General features: G+C 42.8%; 1 protein-coding gene across 1 annotated transcript in view; it reads right to left on the bottom strand.

The window, feature by feature from the left end:
- The window catches only part of grm6a (glutamate receptor, metabotropic 6a), a 38324-nt gene extending 21019 nt beyond the window's left edge, over positions 1 to 17305 (bottom strand). The window contains exons 1-2 of the mRNA XM_041857078.2: positions 16985 to 17305; positions 9789 to 10382 (exon numbers count right to left, since the gene is read on the bottom strand). Coding sequence (XP_041713012.1) covers positions 9789 to 10331 — 543 coding nt within the window. The 5' untranslated portion in view covers positions 10332 to 10382; positions 16985 to 17305. The remainder of the gene's footprint in view (positions 1 to 9788; positions 10383 to 16984) is intronic.
- Positions 17306 to 20783: the final 3478 nt, after the last annotated feature.

Genomic DNA, 20783 nt, shown 5'->3' with positions numbered 1-20783 from the left:
TGTAACAAACATCAAACATTTGCTATGGTTGGTTAGAGAAGTGTGTCCTAGAGCTGAATGTTTTTCGTCTTTTTTTCCTGTCTCTTCTCTTCCCTCCTAGTGCTCTATATATAGCCAGGGGTCTGAGCGGCGGCCAGGGGACTTATTGTCTATATAGCCAGGGGTCTGAGCGGCGGCCAGGGGGCTTATTGTCCCGCAAGGCTTGCCTAATTCTCTGGCTAACAGCTGCCTTTTGTGTTATCTGGTTCCTCAGCTACTGTTAAATGGCTTATTGTGAAGAAAGTGTCATTAACAATGTGTGACAAGCAGTCAGTGAGGAGACGCCCAGGCACAGGAGTTGTGTTTAACTCAGGAGGAGTGGGGAATTAGAACTGCCCATTTACTGGAGGCAAATAAAGAAAGGATCAGAGACTTATAAAGGGGGATACTTTTCACAAAAATATCCTGTGGCAAGTTCTAGAAAAATACATTATGAACTGTAAGTCGAGGCAGGCATACATATTGTGCGGTAGACATCAGTGATGGATACATGTTCAGTTCAGGTAAGGAAACTGTAAATCCTGATTTTATTTTAGAGTTGCTTCTATTTAACTGAAATATCTCATACATTCTGAGGTGAACTAACATATTTATCTATGAAAGGCAACAACAACAAAAATCAGTCTGAGGCAAAAAGCAGTCCAGAAGGACTATTAGCATTGTCATGCAATAGCGCTGAATGTAAAAAAAATGGAGTCCCTAAAGATGTTCCTTGAACCAAAATGCAATGTCTCTTCATTAAATAAACATACACTGCGTTCAAAAGCACATCTCCACAAGAGTCCACGGCGTAGCATTCTGCAATTCTGCAGCTGGCAGGTCTCTGAAGTGATGTAGCCACTGTGTGAGTGGAATTGACAGCGCTGTTCTATTCTTTTTTGTCACTTCATGACCTGTTAGTAATCAAAATAAGTGCGGATGACAGTGATTATGCGTGTGGCTGTCTGCCTCTCTTTAGCTGGCTCTTTGATAGATTAGAGAGGGGACAGACAGTGCATCTGAGGACCGTGGCCAGAACATTGCTGTAGCTACGGTGGTGTGAATGTGTCTCTTGTCTTGAGAGAGGAAGACCTTTGGCAGCTAGGGCCAATCAGACAGTCACTGAACTGACATAGGGCTGAGTGACAATAGCCTCACCACTCACAAAATACTATATCCCATCCTGACATGTTTGATTGTTAAGAGGATTTACTGGAGCAAAAAACTGCTGGAGGATAGACAGGCAGACAGGGCTAATGCTCAATTGACTAGTGTTGTGCTGACAATTTGGACATAACTTACCACCACTCAAATCTGATTTATATCTTCCACAACTAATTTAAACAAGTCTGTTTTTTTTAATCAAAAGTACTCCATCCTGAATATAAATAAGAATTACAACATCATGTTTTGCCTACCTTTTAACAGCAATTCAGACAAAGCTCCCACTGGGCAAAAACTGGTTGAATCAACAGTGTTTCTATGTCATTTCAACCCAAAGAATCAATGTGATGACGTTGAATCAACGTGGAAAACTGCTTGGATTAGCAAAAAGTCATCAACGTGAGGGCATTTCATATTTTTTTTAACCAACTTTTAACCAAATCCAATGACTTGGCGACATTTGTTGTCGACTTCACGTTGAATTCACGTTAGTTAAAAACTCAACCAAATGTAAATCAAAACTAGACGTTGTGTCACGCCCTGGCTCGGGGGACTCTTACATTTTGAGCCAGGGTGTGGAGTTTCTGTTACATTTTCTATGTTTTCGTTCTAGATCGTTTAGATCTATGTTGGCCAGGGTGGTTCCCAATCAGAGGCAGCTGTAGCTCGTTGTCTCTGATTGGGGACCATACTTAGGTAGCCTGTTTTCACTAGTTTATTGTGGGATCTTGTTCCGTAGGGTTTTGTGTATAACCTAGGACTTCACGTATCGTTTGGTTTATTGTTTTGGTTCGTGTGTGTACACAAATAAAGTATGTACGCTTATCACGCTGCGCCTTGGTCCGCTTCATCTGTCGACGATCGTGACAGAAGATCCCACCACCAGAGGACCAAGCAGCGTGCCCAGGAGGAGAAGTTGGCGATGTCCCAGGTGGGCGAATGGTGGTCTTGGGAGGACATATTCGCGGGCAGAGGGCCATGGGCTAAAGTAAATGCCCAGGCAGGAGAGGAGAAACGGTGCCAACCGTGCCGACGACGGACACGCAAGAGGCAACCCCAAGTAATTTTTTGGGGGAGGCACACGGCGTGGACGACGGGGCTGCTGGAGGAAGCTACAGGACGAATCGGCGGACTAGGAGAGGAGGCCATCAGGTTTGGGGGGCTGGAAGGGTGGTTGGCGGAGCCTAGAGGTAGAGCAGAGCCAACTCCCCGTACTCAGGCTAGGCAGCGTGAGACTGGGCAGGTTCCGTGTTACGCGGAGCCACGTACTGTGCCGCGAGTGTTCCGGCACAGTCCTGTACGTCCTGTGCTAGCACCACGCACGTGTCGTGCTAAGGTGGGCATGCAGCCAGGACGGAGTGTGCCGGCTCAACGCTCGTGGCCTCCAGTACCCCTCCTCAGTCCCGGATATCCTGCGCCAGTGCCACGTGCTGTAGTGCCAGTACGAGTGCACAGCCCTGTACGTCCTGTGCTGATGCCTCACACAGATTGTGTGGAAATAGGCATTCAGCCAGGACGGGTTGTGTCAGCTCTCCGCTCCAGACCTCCAGTCCGTCTCCACAGTCCAGCCCGGCCTGTTCCTGTCCCTCGCACCAAGCCTGTGGTGCGCGTCGCCAGCCCGGTCCGGCCTGTTCCTGCTCCCCGCACCAAGCCTGTGGTGCGCGTCGTCAGCCCGGTCCGGCCTGTTCCTGCCCCTCGCACCAAGCCGGTGGTGCGCGTCGCCAGCCCGGTCCGGCCTGTTCCTGCTCCTCGCACCAAGCCTGTGGTGCGCGTCAGCCAGCCGGTCCGGCCCGTTCCTGCTCCCCGCACCAAGCCTGTGGTGCGGCGTCGCCAGCCCGGTCCGGCCTGTTCCTGCTCCCCGCACCAAGCCAGTGGTGCGCGTCGTCAGTCCGGCAGGTCCGTGCCTGTTCCACCGGTGCCTGGTCCGGCACCGGTCAGCTGCTCCACACCGGAGCCAGAGCAATCCGCTCCACCGGTGTCCAGTCCAGCTCCGGCCAGCGGGACCAGACCAGGGGCGCTACGGGGGGGTAGAGAGAGAGTGGTGGTCACGCCCGGAGCCGGATCCGCCTCCGAGGCGGAATGCCCACCCGGCCCCTACCCCGTTGTGTTGGTGTGAACATTTGGGGGGGGGGGGTACTGTCACGCCCTGGCTCGGGGGACTCTTAAATGTTGAGCCAGGGTGTGGAGTTTCTGTTACATTTTCTATGTTTTCGTTCTAGATCGTTTAGATCTATGTTGGCCAGGGTGGTTCCCAATCAGAGGCAGCTGTAGCTCGTTGTCTCTGATTGGGGACCATACTTAGGTAGCCTGTTTTCACTAGTTTATTGTGGGATCTTGTTCCGTAGGGTTTTGTGTATAACCTAGGACTTCACGTATCGTTTGGTTTATTGTTTTGGTTCGTGTGTGTACACAAATAAAGTATGTACGCTTATCACGCTGCGCCTTGGTCCGCTTCATCTGTCGACGATCGTGACACGTTGAACTGTGTCCAGTAAAAAATTAAATAAAATGGCTGTAACTTCAAATAAACGTTAAAAAAATAGATCATAGTAAACCTTTGTTTGCCCTCCACTGAACAATGCTCAGGCCCAAATCATAACACGTTTTGTGGTTCAATGGTTTTAATCTCTCCAATGCAAAATGTGCTTTTAATGAAGGTGCACAGGCTGCGTTGTGCAGGGCTCCTCTTTTGTCCTAGTAATGTCTGAATGTGGAAGGTTTAATTAGTGTTTTGTCTTCAGACAGCTGTCCCACTGCATGCCCATTGCCCAGTGCCTTTTTACAAATCTATTTTCTGTTTGAAGGGATTGCTTCCTTTCATAACGAGTTGAGTGTGAGTTGATATTTTGCACCATGTAGTATACAGATCTCGGCTGAATAGATGGATTAAGCTAACTGAAGCCAGTGTGAGAGCGAAAAGAGTAATGTTGTTGTTTCATTGTGTGTTTGTTTTTGCTTTGAAATTGATACCCAACAGAGAGCAAGTCAGGGATGGCCACTGACAGACTGCACACACAAAATGTCCACCATTGGAAAATAGCTTGTCTAACAAAACATTTGAAAAAGGAAATTGGCTTTACAGTTGAAGTCGGAAGTTTACATACACTTAGGTTGGAGTCATTAAAACTCGTTTTTCAACCACTCCACAAATTTCTTGTTAACAAACTATCGTTTTCGCAAGTCGGTTAGGACATCTACTTTTATTTTTATTTTTTGTGATTATTTTTAATATATTTTTATTTTTATATATTTTTGTTGATATATTACCGTTTTTTGGGGGGGATGGATCAGCTTAATATTGCAGATAGATTGTATCTTCTATCAATGTAATTGTCTGCATCACTTCCAATCCCCCATGTTTTTTTTTTTTTTTTTTTTTTTTTATATACTCCCCTTTATTACTTTTCAACCCCACCATCCTTTCCCTACTTGGAGTAAATTAGTGAACAACAATGCCCAGGCCTCTACTTCCGGTCTATACTTACTATCTACACCTTATGGACAGAGTTAATTTTACAATAATTCTATTATATATATATATATTTTTTTTTAAATATTTTTTTTTTTTTTTGCTCCTGAACTTCTTCTACTCTCAACCTCTCCGATCATTTTCATGATGTCCATCCGGTTTGCTTCTATATGCCATATCTTTCTAACTGTGCTCTTTCCCAAAAGCTCCCAACATACAACCTATATACTTATTATGGACACAGTATGCTTACATTATTAGCTATCTTTGTTATTATTTGTTGTTATTTGTTATTAGTCCCATCCTTCAACTCTATTCAATACCTCCCATCTATCTCTTAACACCATCCATATAGGATTTCTATTTGCCATATATATTTCAACCGTACTGTGATGTTTTACAAAAGTTCTGAACCTTTCTATTCTCATTGCTTCTACAGATTGTGAATTAAAAATAAACATTTTTGCTAAAAGTATTATTATATTATTGATTGATTGACTATGACTTTTCAGATCACCCAGTAATGCTATCTGCAAGGTTAGTTCCAGGTAAATATTGCAATCCTTTAGCCATTCCTGGACCTGTGTCCAAAAACAAGCTACAAATGGACAGAACCAAAACAAATGATCTAATGATTCTGTCTCTTCACAGCAAAATCTGCAGAGCTGGGAAGATTGTATCCCCCATATAAATAACATTCTATTGGTAGCAAGAATTTTATATAATAATTTAAATTGAAAGATTCTAATTTTTGAATCCGGTGTCGTTTTGCGTGTCAGTTCATAAACACTATGCCATGGGATCGGTACGTCAAAGATCTCTTCCCAACTATTTTGCAATCTATATGGGACGGCTGTCAATCCTTTGGTCCTTAAGTGAAACTGATATACTTTTTTATTTAAACTCGTTTTTCAACCACTCCACAAATTGCTTGTTAACAAACTATAGTTTTGGCAAGTCGGTTAGGACATCTACTTTGTGCAAAACACAAGTAATTTTTCCAACAATTGTTTACAGACAGATTATTTCACTTATAATTCACTGTATCACAATTCCAGTGGGTCAGAAGTTTACATACATTAAGTTGACTGTGCCTTTAAACATGCCTTTAAACAGCTTGGAACATTCCAGAAAATGATGTCATGACTTTAGAAGCTTCTGTAATTACATTTACATTTACATCATTTAGCAGACGCTCTTATCCAGAGTGACTTACAAATTGGTGCATTCAACTTATGATAGCCAGTGGGACAAGCACCTTTTTTTTTTTTTTTTTTTTTTAATGGGGGGTGGGGGAAGAAGGATTACTTTATACTATTCCAGGTATTCCTTAAAGAGGTAGGGTTTCAAGTGTCTCCGGAAGGTGGTCAGTGACTCCGCTGTCCTGGCGTCGTGGGGGAGCTTGTTCCACCATTGGGGTGCCAGAGCAGCGAATAGCTTTGACTAGGCTGAGCGGGAACTGTGCTTCCGTAGAGGTAGGTGAGCTAGCAGGCCAGAGGTGGATGAACGTAGTGCCCTCGTTTGGGTGTAGGGTCTGATCAGAGCCTGAAGGTAAGGAGGTGCCGTTCCCCTCACAGCTCCGTAGGCAAGCACCATGGTCTTGTAGTAGATGCGAGCCTCAACTGGAAGCCAGTGGAGTGTGCGGAGGAGCGGGGTGACATGAGAGAACTTGGGAAGGTTGAACACCAGACGGGCTACAGCGTTCTGGATAAGTTGTAGGGGTTTAATGGCACAGGCAGGGAGCCCAGCCAACAGCGAGTTGCAGTAATCCAGACGGGAGATGACAAGTGCCTGGATTAGGACCTGTGCCGCTTTCTGTGTAAGGTAGGGTCGTACTCTGCGAATGTTGTAGAGCATGAACCTGCAGGATCGGGTCACCGCTTTGATGTTAGCGGAGAACGACAGGTTGTTGTCCAGGGTGTTGTCCAGGGTCACGCCAAGGTTCTTTGCACTCTGGGAGGAGGACACAATGAAGTTGTTAAGCGTGATGGTGAGATCATGGAGCGGGCAGTCCTTCCCCGGGAGGAAGAGCAGCTCCGTCTTGCCGAGGTTCAGCTTGAGGTGGTGATCCGACATCCACACTGATATGTCTAACTGACATCATTTGAGTCAATTGGAGGAGTACCTGTGGATGTATTTCAAGGCTTACCTTCAAACTCAGTGCCTCTTTGCTTGACATCATGGGAAAATCAAAAGAAATCAGCCAAGACCTCAGCAAAAAAATGGTAGACCTCCACAAGTCTGGTTCATCCTAGGGAGCAATTTCCAAACGCCTGAAGGTACCACGTTCATCTGTACAAACAATAGTACGCAAGTATAAACACCATGGGACCACGCAGCCGTCATACCGCTCAGGATGGAGACACGTTCTGTCTCCTAGAAATGAACGTACTTTGGTGCGAAAAGTGCAAATCAATCCCAGAACAAAAGCAAAGGACCTTGTGAAGATGCTGGAGGAAACAGGTACAAAAGTATCTATATCCACAGTAAAACAAGTCCTATATCGACATAACCTGAAAGGCCGCTCAGCAAGGGAGAAGCCACTGCTCCAAAACCGCCATAAAAAAGCCAGACTACGGTTTGCAACTGCACATGAGGACAAAGATCATACTTTTTGGAGAAATGTCCTCTGGTCTGATGAAACAAAAATAGAACTGTTTGGCCATAATGACCATCGTTATGTTTGGAGGAAAAGAGGGGGGGGGGGACATCATCCCAACCGTGAAGCACGGGGGTAGCAGTTATCATGCTGTGGGGGTGCTTTGCTGCAGGAGGGACTGGTGCACTTCACAAAGGATAATTATGTGGATATATTGAAGCAACATCTCAAGACATCAGTCAGGAAGTTAAAGCTTGGTCGCAAATGGGTCTTCCAAATGGACAATGACCCCAAGCATACTTCCAAAGTTGTGGCAAAATGGCTTAAGGACAAGGTATTGGAGTGGCCACCACAAAGCCCTGACCTCAATCCTATAGAACATTTGTGGGCAGAACTGAAAAAGCGTGTGCGAGCAAGGAGGCCTACAAACCTGACTCAGTTACACCAGCTCTGTCAGGAGGAATGGGCCAAAATTCACCCAACTTATTGTGGGAAGCTTGTGGAAGGCTACCCGAAACGTTTGACCCAAGTTAAACAATTTAAAGGCAATGCTACCAAATACTAATTGAGTGTATGTACACTTCTGACCCACTGGGAATGTGATGAAATAAATAAAAGCTGAAATAAATCATTCTCTCTACTATTATTCTGACATTTCACATTCTTAAAATAAAGTGGTGATCCTAACTGACCTAAAACAGGGAATTTTTACTAGGATTAAATGTCAATAATTGTGAAAAACTGAGTTTAAATGTATTTGGCTAAGGTGTATGTAAACTTCCGACTTCAACTGTATGTATTCCTATGCATTCAGACAAATAAATTAGGTGTCATACAATCAATTTCCCTCTTCCTAGATTCAAAGCACATAAACGCGAACAAGGATCCCTAACAATGCTGTTCCATTTCACAATTCACTTTCTTACATAAGACCCATGTAGGATGGGATTTTATTTTCGTGGAGGGCCAAGAAGAAGAGGGAAATACTCAGTAAGCTTACAGTACGGTGCAAATCTGATAATTAGTCACAGAGATTCCACATTTTCTGTTCTCTGGAACACTATCTAACCGGAGTAAAGGGACGGAGAGATGATAGAGCATGCATTGCAAACCATGCTGAGGTACACTGTCATTAATACTACTGTACAATGACACTTATTGACCGGAAGATACTTGTTTAACAAACCTTTTTCAATGATCGGTTTGCAGTTTTTCTCTGATTTTGCATTCCATTTGTTCTGCTTTTTAGGTTATCACATCTCCATATGCCTGCTGACTTCAGATGAAAAGCCCAGGTCTGGCAGCAGTAACAGACTGGTTATTCTGTGTTCTGTTTACCTGGGGCTTGTGACTTCCCCTCCAATACATTTACACGTTCCATCTCACACATGATTTGTGTTTATTCTTTGTCGTAATAAAGCATAATCCAATGACTGCATTACCTTACACTACAAAGGACATATTTTGAGCTTTAATCATATATTCATTAATTCAGTTTATCTATACATATTCATAATTTGAATGTTAGCTAAATATCACTGTGAACACAAGGTTGTTTTGATACCTTATCAGAGCCATAATTTTCATTCTGTTTTAACTGTATTCTGTTTCATAGTGTAATGTATATTATAGACCCTGAACTTAATGAGTTACCATGCTGCTAACTGTATCATTCTGATTATAGCAGTAGCATACCATTACATTTTACACTATAGTCACTAAGCAGACGCTCTTATCCAGAGCAACTTACAGTTAGTGCATTCATCTTAAGACAGCCAGGTGGGACAACCACACATCACAATCATAGTAAGTACATTTTTCCTTAATAAAGTAGCTATCAGCAAAGTCACAGCTAGTAAGGGGGGAGTCAACTGTGAGTGTTAGTTCACAAAAGCCTCTTTTTTTTTTTTTTTTTTACACTACCAATCTTATGGTATACTCTGTAGCCTAATAAAACATTTGACCACAGATCATATCTGACCAATTCACTAGAAAGTAGATAATTGAGTCCCATAATGAATCCATTCCATTCACAATTCAATTTGTGCGAAGATTATTGGCATTCATAACTTTTCCCTTGACACCAAATGTGATGAGGTAGAGATACAGTAGAAAAAAATGTCATGGAAAGTTTGTTGTTACTCATCTCCTACCCCAACTCCATCCAGCAGGCTCAATCCAGCCCAGAGAATACAATACCGGAACCTTTAGGCTGATCAAAGCCATAAACATGATTAGCTCCACTGTCTAAATCCTTATTGTCAATTAGCTGTAGCTCTAAGTCAGCTGAATGGACTGTCCCAGAGCAGCCCCATGTGACCGCCCCCTCTCAGAGGGGATTGTGGGAGAGCGATGGCATTCTACAGCCACAGCGCCAGGGTCACCCTGACCACATGTATCACCATGAACAGCAATACACATTGTCTAACACGATAACACACGGGTCTAACATCAAAACACTGTAACAAATTACTTACAACCACAAACAAACTGGTCATTGGCAACTGCCACCACATAGGACATTCACATTGATCTCACCTCAAATAGACGCAGCACGTTGGCAACCATGATGGACACAGAGCTGGCCGAGGCCCCGATCACCCCTATCACACGCTCAGGCTTGCGGATGATGGGCGGCTCTCCGTTGGAGCAGCGAATGTCCGAGGTATCCTTCTGGATGAGAGCCTGGACGAAGGTGAGCGACTGTTCCAGGGCGTAGGTGTCTCTGGAGCAGGTGTCCAGGATCCTGGCCCCCAGAGTGATGTTGGGGAGCAGCTCAGGGTCACTGTTGATCTGGTCCAGGGCGTAGAGCATGGCCTCCATGCGGTGAATGCCTTTCTCCTTCTTGATCTCCCCACAGGGCAGGCCATGAGGCCCCCTGGCGTGGACGGGGAACAGGCCCCCAAGGGTGATGTCTCCAGGGATCTTGATGGAGTGGGGATGGAAGTGCTGATGGGAGGCCCAGGACCCAGGGCTCATCCCCACACACAGCATCCACAGAAGGCGGCCACCCCATCCAAACGGCCAGACCATGCCATACTGGTGGTGGTAGTGTAGAGATGGGGGGGATTCAGATGTCATGGTGCTATGACTTTATTGCCACGAGTCTTTACCCTCTACTTGAAGCACCTGCTAACAGATAAGATGAGGAGAAGGGAGTAATTTCCAAGAAAGCATGAATCATCAGATTTATACCTTATTTCTTATGAGAGTAAAAAAAACTGATATAATTGAGAAGGAGAAAACACAGACAAATCAGGGAGCTGAAAATATATATGGATGGAGGACGGTCACACGAGCCAGGATTTACTGTTGAATGCAAATCTGGGAGATGCCAGTAAAGGCCAAACAATATTTATGATTCTCAAGCTAAGATTGTATTCCTTTCGGCAAAGAAGGGTTACATTTTCCATTCAGTCAATTGCTCAGGGCACACTCCTGTTGCAAAATTGTACAGGAATCCCCTCACTCTATAGGAATTAAATGTGTAATGAGATGATACTTGTTTTCATTGCATAAAGTGGATTTGACTGGCTCTTAAACTCTTAGAAAAAATGGTTCCAAAAGGGTTCTTTGGCTGTCCCCATAGGATAACCCTTTTTGGTTCCAGGTAGAACCATTTTGGGTTCCATGTAGAACCCTCTGTGGAAAGGGTTCTACATGGAATCCAAAACGGTTAATACTTGGAACAAAAAGGGTTCTACCTGGAACCAACAAGGGTTCTTCAAAGGGTTCTCCTATTGGGACAGCTGAAGAACCCTTTTAGGTTCTAGATAGCACTTTATTTTCTAAGACTGTAGTGATGATGCGACTGTGACCATCTGTGGCCCAATAGGGTTAAAGCTTTTTATAGAGATCACTGAAGTTGGGGCATCAGAATGGATGTGCGATTGACAGCATAAGCCAAGGCATTGGTACCCAAGTGGATGGTCAACTGACCATAAAAGGTTGCTTACATGGAGGCAAACTATTATACATGTAGGCCTACTGTATGTAATGTTACATTCCCCAGCAAGAAACCAATAATTGTCGCTCAAACAGAAGGGGGAACTAACAAAGATTCACTGACAACAACCAAAACGAAACAGGTGGGGTTTTAGGAGGGGTTCTGAAAGACACTCACGGGGGTCTCCACTGAAAGTTGACTAGCAACAACAACTGGAACCTAAAAGACACCCACCATGAGTGCCCACTAAATTTGCCCAAGAAGAGGCACACAAAATAAAAAATAAACACCAAACTGAAAGACAGGAAGCAAACCACACAGTGGAGCAAAATGAAAACATGGAAGATCAGATAAAGGATTGTTTTTTAGAAATCAAATAGGAAGAGCTAACTAAAGGTGTTAACCCTCCACATCTCTCAAGACCACTGGAGCACTGGGCCAGCCACTCTTAAATATCACCTCGGCCAGCACAGGTGAAACACCTTTCGACTAACGAGATTGACAAGCCAGCACAGGTGTAACTCATATTGACAAACGAGGCGACACTAATAGGTGCGCCCCACGTGCTAACGTGCTATGGTAATAACGTTCAACCTCGAAATATAAATGGAAAAAACCAAAGCCTGTAACAGTAGGAACAGAAGTACATGGCCCTAAATTGCAATTATGTATGATTACATGGAAATTGAGTGATAAAGCTGCCCGCCTTACATATACAATTCATTGCTGCTTTGTAATGCAGGGGTTCCTTGTAAAAGATACATTAGTCTCAATGGGACTCTCCCCTGCTTAAATAAAGGTTAAAAATGTCCCTTATCTACAATATGTGACATTTCAGTAATTTTGCATTTCTGGGAAGATTAGCACTACTGACACTTTCCACTGCCAGATTGGTGAATTCAGACCGGATGTCTAAAGGCTGCTCTGCTACGGCTTCTTCTCTGAGTAGCTGATAACAAGCCAAGATCAGACTTACTATCAAATAGGCTTGAAATATGTCACAGCAATTATCTATGTGCAATGAAAAGGCCTTCACTTGAAGCATGACTTTCTCTAACTCTGTGATTAAATTGCTGGCTCTAGCTGCCAACTTTCCTTAGTTAAATTCAAAATGTGTACTCTAATTAAGTTTTAAAGCAGGCTCTTCATGACATCATTTGATTTGGAGCATGCTGTATAATGGCAGTGGTGCCAACTTGGATGTTAAACACGAGAGACAAGCACTCTCTGGGTTCCTCTCCAGTACATCATGGAAATGTAATTCGGATGGTTATAAACACCACTTAAACCTGTGAGCCTAATGGTCAGTGTCAATAATATACAGAAACACTTTTGTTCTAATTACAGTGTAAATGAGAGAGCGTCTTGTCGGAGTTATAATGCCTGTATTATATAGTATCAGGATTGCAGGCAGGCAGGGAGTTTCAGGTTCAAATCAACGATGTTGTTAATTAATGGTCTATTTCAGGTCAAACATCATAGATGTGCAGGATTGACAGCAATAGGCACAAGCCCAGCAGGTAAAACTGATTGCAATGACATGACGCTGACATTTTTTGTGATGTCACGGTCAGAGTATATACTGATGGAAGAAAGTCATTTTTGGCGACCAGAAAAAGGCATCACTACCTGGTTGTAATCTGCTTACCTGTTATCACTTCAAACAGATTTCAACCAAACGTGACGTCATTATGAAGTCTGATGCAAAAAAATGTCCTCCTGTCGGGAGCTGCTGTGTGTTTGTGACCTGTGATGTAACTTTTCAAAGAGAGAGTAACTGTTGTTTCGCACTAGAAAGAAAATCATGATTCAAATGCTGCTCATGACATCCACAGGCAGCACTGACTCATCAGTCAAACAAGTAAACAAGTAGTCTGAATGTATCTGAATGCATGATTACACCGAGGTAAAGGCTTCAAGGTTAAACTAATTATCAAGTTAGGTTTGACTACAACCACTGCTTGCTATATTTGAATCTACTTCTATCATTTGTTGATGTATACTTTAATCTTCCCTACGTATGGATTATCCTCATCCCTAAACTATTTTGGGAATATTTTGTTGAAATATGTCAACAGACATACTGAGGATGATCCTACATTGACACACATGTATGAGTGAGTTTCTCACTGGCTTCAAATGATGGACAGTCACCTCCACAGATAAACAAAGGCAGCCTCCTGTAGCTCAGTCGGTAGAGCATGGCGCTTGCAACGCCAGGGTTGTGGGTTCGATTCCCACGGGGGGGCCGGTATGAAAAATTTATGCACTCGCTAACTGAAAGTCGCTCTGGATAAGAGCGTCTGCTAAATGACGTAAATGTAAATTACAGTTATAGACAGACTAGTTCCAGAAATATTAATCCTATATTCTCATCCTATAAGACAACGCCTCTGGATATAGAACACTGCTGTTGTCTGATCATGGATTGTGAAGGCAATCTGAAGGTTACTGAACATTAAAGTGTCAGACTGAGGGATAGAATACTCCAGCACTCACAAACAACCATTGTTGAATGGCTACTGGCATCCGCGCTGAGCCATTTGGAACACGGCAGTAGTAGTAGGAGTGTGGTCCGTTAACCAAGAAGGCTGATAATGTTTAATTCCTTTGAAATCGCCCCCGCTGCAGGTCACATGGTACACAACAGGGGACCAAAGCTGATACTAGATCAAACTGATCAATGGTCAGGCTCATCTCAAAATACTTATTATTTTATTTTTTACTGTTTTACTACATTTGAATACTTTAATGGTCTATTTTTTCATCATATAGTAACAACATAAGTACACACCTAATGGCCTAATCAAGACCCAGGTTTGAGTCCCAGTCCGGCTACCCCCCACAAATGGCCGCGTTTGGTGTCAGCAGTGGGATCCGGATGGCGCTACCATTAGGCTATCAAATGCATGCCCAGGGTGAGAGACTTGAGATAGAGACAAGCTTTCCAAAGGAGGGGGTTGTGTTTAGGGACCATAGTTCACTAGCCTACCTAGCAAGCTTGTTCAGACCTCTTGGTATAATGGCTAACGTTTCAATTCCCAGTTGGGCTACCCCCACCCCCTGCAGTAGGCTATCCTCTCAGTCATTGGGAGTAGCTTCCCACTGGTCAAAAACGGGTTAAATCAACGTTGTTTCCAAGTCATTTCAACAAAAGAAATCAATGTGATGAAGTTCAATCAACGTGGAAAACTGATTGGATTTGCAAAAAGTAATCGATGTAAGGTAATTTAGTCTTTTTTTCACCCAACTTTGAACCTAAATCCAATGACATGTTGATTTCACGTTAAATTCAAATGTTAATCAAAACTAGACGTTGAAATTACGTCTGTGTGTAGTGGGTTACTGAGAAATCAAATGCATTATTTACTCTAATGTGATCTCTGAACCACAAAACACTGCCATTAAGGATCAACTAAGGATAAACCAGGGGTAGCCTATCATTTTTTTAAAGGGCAACTGCACTTCCTGATTTGGCCTCGTTTTAGATTTGGTTCATTAATAAATGCTAGCGGCCATGACTGAATTCAAACGTGAGTTTGTTTGATGTGGGTGTGGTTTGATGTGGGTGTCTCTTGTGTGTGTTTGCAAGTGGGAAGTTAGACAAATTATTTCGCCAATTAGCTTCAGCTGACTGGTGTGTGACCGTGGAAAATTTGGTTTGACTTTGGATTAGGCTGACCACATTTAAAATACCCAAATGCGGGATAACGGAATAATTTTGCGGGTCATTCTCAGGACAGTGTAGCCACACATGCACTCACACAAAAATCTCCCTCCTGCAGCACCGAGCAAGCTAACTGAAGCACACGTTGCCTACTCTTTTGCCTCACGCAATAAATGTGATGCATAAATGAGAGACCACTTCTGTGGCTGTTTTACGAAAATCTGATCATATTTGGCCAAGGAAACATTTCTGGTTGGTCTCTGGGAATGTACACAGTTAGGAAGGGAGACTTTTAAAACGGGATTGAGTGAAGTAGCAGAAAATATGTTGAATGAGCAACTAATGAGCACGGAGAGCCTCACAAGTTTGACGAAATTACCTTCTATCTATTTCAGTCTAATATGGCTATTTGCTTACTTTTGTAGCTCTTCGTTAGACTCGCGTTTTTTGTAAATAGTTAACTGTCCTCTCCAAGTTTAGCTGGAATTTAGCCAGAAAATAATTTGACAAATGTGATTGGTTGACGATATGCCATTGGCCTACGTCTCTTCTTGCGCTGCACAGAATATCAGATCTTAACAACGATTGAAGAAGTATTTAACATCACCAGCACCACATCCTTGATATAACATCTTGTCATAAGCACAATTTGACTGCAAAAGAGACAGGTTGGAATGTCAGTTCTCATCAAATGAATAGGAAGTCTGACTGAAATATGGGACAAATCAACCTTTTTTTGTAAATTAGTGGTGTTTTAATTTGTTGATAAAATGTGGGACATGATTGTTTGGGCCAAAATCTGGACTATCCCGCACAATCCGGAACATGTGATCACCCTACTTTGGAAGCCTATCTCCAGGACTAGTTAGGGACCGTCAATAAATAACACAATGAAAATTAGACAATATTTTCATGTTGCACACTTTCTAGTTTTCTAATTAAAAGCTTTTAATATTTGTTTATGAATTTCTGCAAATTATAGTTGGTTTGAGGTTTTTAAATCATTGAAATTTGGAGCTATTGGAATTTTTACATATTGTCCCGGGCCCCGTGTAGCTCAGTTGGTAGAGCATGGCGCTTTCAACGCCAGGGTTGTGTGTTCGTTTCCCACGGGGGGGCAGTATGAAAAATTTATGCACTCACTAACTGTAAGTCGCTCTGGATAAGAGTGTCTGCTAAATGACTCAAATGTAAAAATTTAAAATGTCCCATACACATTGTGTAATTTACAGATGGTCCCTAACTAGCCCCATAGGGATATCCAAAGTCAACCCAAATTTACCAAGGGCATTAATATAGGGTCATCTGCAGCTGCACTCCGAATTGATTATTACTTGTGTGCTGCCATCTGTGGGCAGGCTTGAAACCACAAAACTCCGTTTTGGAGGAGACTGACTTTATGACCAAAATTCTTTGTAGTCAATTTTGACAGTAAAATAAATGTTTCTGACTCATATCGATGGCACACGGGTTGTTTTCTAAATGATACGTTGTTTTTAGGGGCAGTTGCTCTTGAATGGCTGGAAGAAGTATAGTGTAGCTTAGGCTACCATGAATCCAGAACCATTGCAAATATGCGCCAACGCAGTGTGTGTGAAAGTTCAGGTCCAGTAGCATACAGATGCATGGACATACAGAGGGTCGAGGTAAACCTCCTCATACCTAAACATTGATCTTACACACTTTTCGGTTTAAAGAAGAAAACTGCTAACTGGCAAACTGAAACAACAATGTGTGAGCAAGTATGAAACGCGAATTGAAGAACTTTGCGCATCATCACGACGCATGCCCACGCGCCAAGTTTCAGCTGTGTACCCATGTAATTAATTGGAGCAGTTTAACATGCAAACATTTGTAAGCTACTCGAAAGTCTATTACTGCAAAATCTACATATTTGTATTGTACAGTAGGTCTAATTACAGTTAGGTCGGCTACTGTGGCGGATGCTGATAGAAAAGGTGACTGACAGCAGAAAATCACCATCACATAATTACATCTCAGTCCTAAAAAAGCTGGACAGTGGTCTACTATAATATTTAGCCTAGCTATAACATTTACACGATTAAACATACAACATTTGCTTGATGTTGACATAAAGCAGTGAGATGTGCGATCACTTACCTGGAAATTCCATCTTGATGTTTCTTGAACTTGCTCCTAAAAATACGATGTCATTGAAACATCCCAAATCGCAGATCAGCCTCTACAAAATATTTCACATTTTCACACTCTTCGAAAGCAATTTGCTGTTGTCATGGAATAAACTATATGAAACATTTTGCAAAAAAGAAAAATCAAGAACGACACTTGCTTGTGACGAATAGCTCTGGAAAAAATGTGTCATTAATTGGATTCAAGTCTTTATAGTCTTTATAGCTTTCGAGGATTTTGGAATTGCATCACACTAAAATGTGCAGTATTCCCCACAACTGTGACGCATCAAATCACTATCAAATCCAGTGGCGGCTGGTGAAAAATATTCTCGGTGGGGCTGTGCCATACTTTTTTTTCCTGTAACCATCGCGATATATTTTAACACAAACTGCAGGACAGCAGTGCTCAGTGAAACATTCAGTAATTATTTAATGCCAATATTAAAAAGTTGAGGCATTCTTACACAAAAACATATTACACAAACCCACAGTGGCGGCTGGTGAAAAATATTCTCGGTGGGGCTGTGCCATACTTTTTTTTCCTGTAACCATCGCGATATATTTTAACACAAACTGCAGGACAGCAGTGCTCAGTGAAACATTCAGTAATTATTTAATGCCAATATTAAAAAGTTGAGGCATTCTTACACAAAAACATATTACACAAACCCAAGCCTTTCATTTGCATTTAAAGTGAACTTTTCACCATTGGTAGTAAACAGGCAACGCAACAGGCATGCTGTCAGAACAGAGTGGAAAGTGGACAATAACATGAAATTATTATAAAGTTTATAGGAAATCTTACACTGTATGAAAGGATGTATAATATAGAAATGGATATCAAGTGGATGAACTCAAACCTTTGACTGGAAGAATAGCATACAGTATTTTATGATCATACTAAATGTGACTAATTGTTAATGTGCTCCAGAACTGCAACAATTAATTGATACAAAACAACATATATACAGTAATATTAGCAAAGACACTATTAAGACTTTCTAGAGTACCATATATAACTGGATTTTTTATGCTAAGGTCAACTATATACAAAGAAACATGCGGCCAGAGCTGCTCTGTGTGTGTGTGTCTGTCATCTTATTTGTACAGGAATTTTGCCCGTCTGTCCTTCTGAGTGGCAAACCTCTCAATGACCCTTTGATTAAAGTCAGGAATGTCCCTGACAAGTTTCTTCTCCATGGAGAGCATGGCCAGAGCGTTCAGGCGATCCTGTGTCATGCTGTTTCTCAGGAAGGTCTTGATCCTTTTCAGTGTAGAGAAGCACCTTTCTGACTCAGCAGTTGTCATGGGTGTGGTGATGAGGATCTTGAGGAGGCTGGCAGTCTCTGTGAAAGTGCTCTGAAGGTTGTTCTCCATGAAGAACTGGTACAGGGGCACTGCACCACTACAAGCCTTGAACTCACTGTTCTCATAGATGAGGGACAGTTTGGTTTTGAGCTTGGCCTTGTTCAACATGGGGTACGCCTCCACGGTTGTTTCCAAGCGCTGTATCGGGGAACTTCACACTGTGTTGTGGGAACAACTCTCCGTGCAATAGTGTTGCGCTGATGAGGTGCTGGGTGAAGGAGAACCTCTCTTTGGCATGACTCAGGATGGTATCACATACCTGTAAAAGATACATCATCAGCTTTAATTTGCAATTAAGCTATTTTGATGCAAGTGATCCTGACTGACACATGCCTATGTCCAACTCAAGTATATGATTACCAAGGTGCTGATTGTTCAGGGTTTTGGCTACATACTACCAGGCCTGAAAAAAGTTCTAGGTGGGAAACACTGACAATTACATCACAACTTACCTCTATAGCCAACCTCTGTTGTTCTCCTGGTCCCAGCATCCTCCGTCGCTTGATGGGCTGTTGCTGCTCGTCAGATGCGCTGTCCCCACACAAAGAGGGAATTGAGGCCCTGGGTCCAAAAAATAAAGTTTAATTTGATAACTTGCAATCAGACTTCTTAACTCACTGTAATTCCCCCCTCAACACACAACCAGTGACTTATATATATATATATAGACAGACAGACAGACAGACAGACAGACAGACAGACAGTGTGTATATACACACAAACTATGTCTAGTAACTGCTTTTAACCTGTGATGTACATAATTAACTGATGTTATTACGTTTTAAAGCCTTTTTCTATTACATTTGTGAGAGGGATGCAACATAATTTTGTTCTGCTGTTCACTTAGCAATAAAGTTAATATTCAATAACAACTAGGCCTCTTCTAGAAATTGACCTGGTGGACACCTGAATAATTATTACAAACTGTGTAGTACTTTCCTGCATTATTATCAACGTCTGATTGTGTCTTCTCTTTCCTTTTAAAATACTAAAACAAATATAATTGTGACGGCTCTATGATAATCACTCACACAAGCACCAACTGGCAGTGGGTGGAAACGTCAGTCGTCTCGTCAGCTTGAATGGCGATAAAATCAGCACTCTTTACTTCCTCCAGGATGTAATCCTTAAGCATTGACAGCATACAGTCCAACAGCTCGTTCTGTATCGTCTTTGACGTGCCCTTAAAAACGGTAGCTGTCTTCAGGTGCTCCTCCAGCACACTGTCGAGGGAGGCAACAAAATCCACTAAGCCCCGGAAAATGCCGGGGGTTGTCTGAGGAGTCAGTCTCCTCGTGCCCACGCAAGGCCAACTCAAAAGCCCCACAGAACTTCACACAATCGATAATTTTGGATAGAATGTGCCTGTTTTTATCCACCTCTCATTGTGTTTCCTCACCGCAATCCTGTGGCCGTCATCCAGCTGCGTAGCAATGTTCACCCTTCCTAATACAGCTAGCTTTACAGAGTTGTCCATGTGTGCCCTGGTGTTCTCATGTTTCTTTACCTTCTCTGACAGGTGCTTCATATCCCTCACTCCGGTACCTGTCCATGCTGAATCTGACCCCCGTCGTTTTAAAAAGCAAGCACGGAAAGCAAAATAAAGCATTAGCATCAGTGCACCCAGCTAGCCAAGCCTTCCTGGTGTACCAGCTACGGGAGAAGCCGCGCATATACTGCTTCCCTTTCTCGCTAGCCTGCTGTCTGATTGAGAGGTCAGGTTGATCTGGGCCCAGCTCTTTCACCCGAACTTTCTCTGACAAAGTTCTCCTCTCAAACGGATCTTGGAGGAGAGATTTCACCGAAGTTAGGGTTGGGTCTTGGAGGAGTAACGTTTGCGTTCGCCATTGTTGTCTAGTAAAAATGGCGTCACTGGACCCCCGGTCCTTATTTTATCAGGGGCGAGCTTGGGGCGGTAAAATAATCGCCCTCCTTGGATTCGATTTAAGATCGCTTATTGACTACATTTTATGTCATACATTCATATCTTAAATTAGCAATTGGCTTAACTGCTACGTAGACCCGCCTCCTCGGGGCACTTTCTGTATCGCCCAGAGCTGACGAGGGCGTTTGACAGGCAGAGGAAAGGTTGCGAATATGATTTTCTATCATATCTTACACATATTACTGTGTGCATTCCATATTTCAAACACACAAATATTGACATACTGATGTTTTTATTATTATTATTATTATTATTTTTTATTTTTTTATTTTTAAAATAATTTTATTTAAGGGGGCGGCGCCCTAGCGCCCTCTATCGGCCAGCCGCCACTGCAAACCCAAGCCTTTCATTTGCATTTAAAGTGAACTTTTCACCATTGGTAGTAAACAGGCAACGCAACAGGCATGCTGTCAGAACAGAGTGGAAAGTGGACAATAACATGAAATTATTATAA

The sequence above is a fragment of the Coregonus clupeaformis genome, chromosome 30 (genome assembly GCF_020615455.1).
Source record: "Coregonus clupeaformis isolate EN_2021a chromosome 30, ASM2061545v1, whole genome shotgun sequence".
Taxonomy (NCBI): domain Eukaryota; kingdom Metazoa; phylum Chordata; class Actinopteri; order Salmoniformes; family Salmonidae; genus Coregonus; species Coregonus clupeaformis.
Note: the sequence above shows the minus strand (reverse complement) of the source record. Positions and strands in the feature narration are given on the sequence as shown.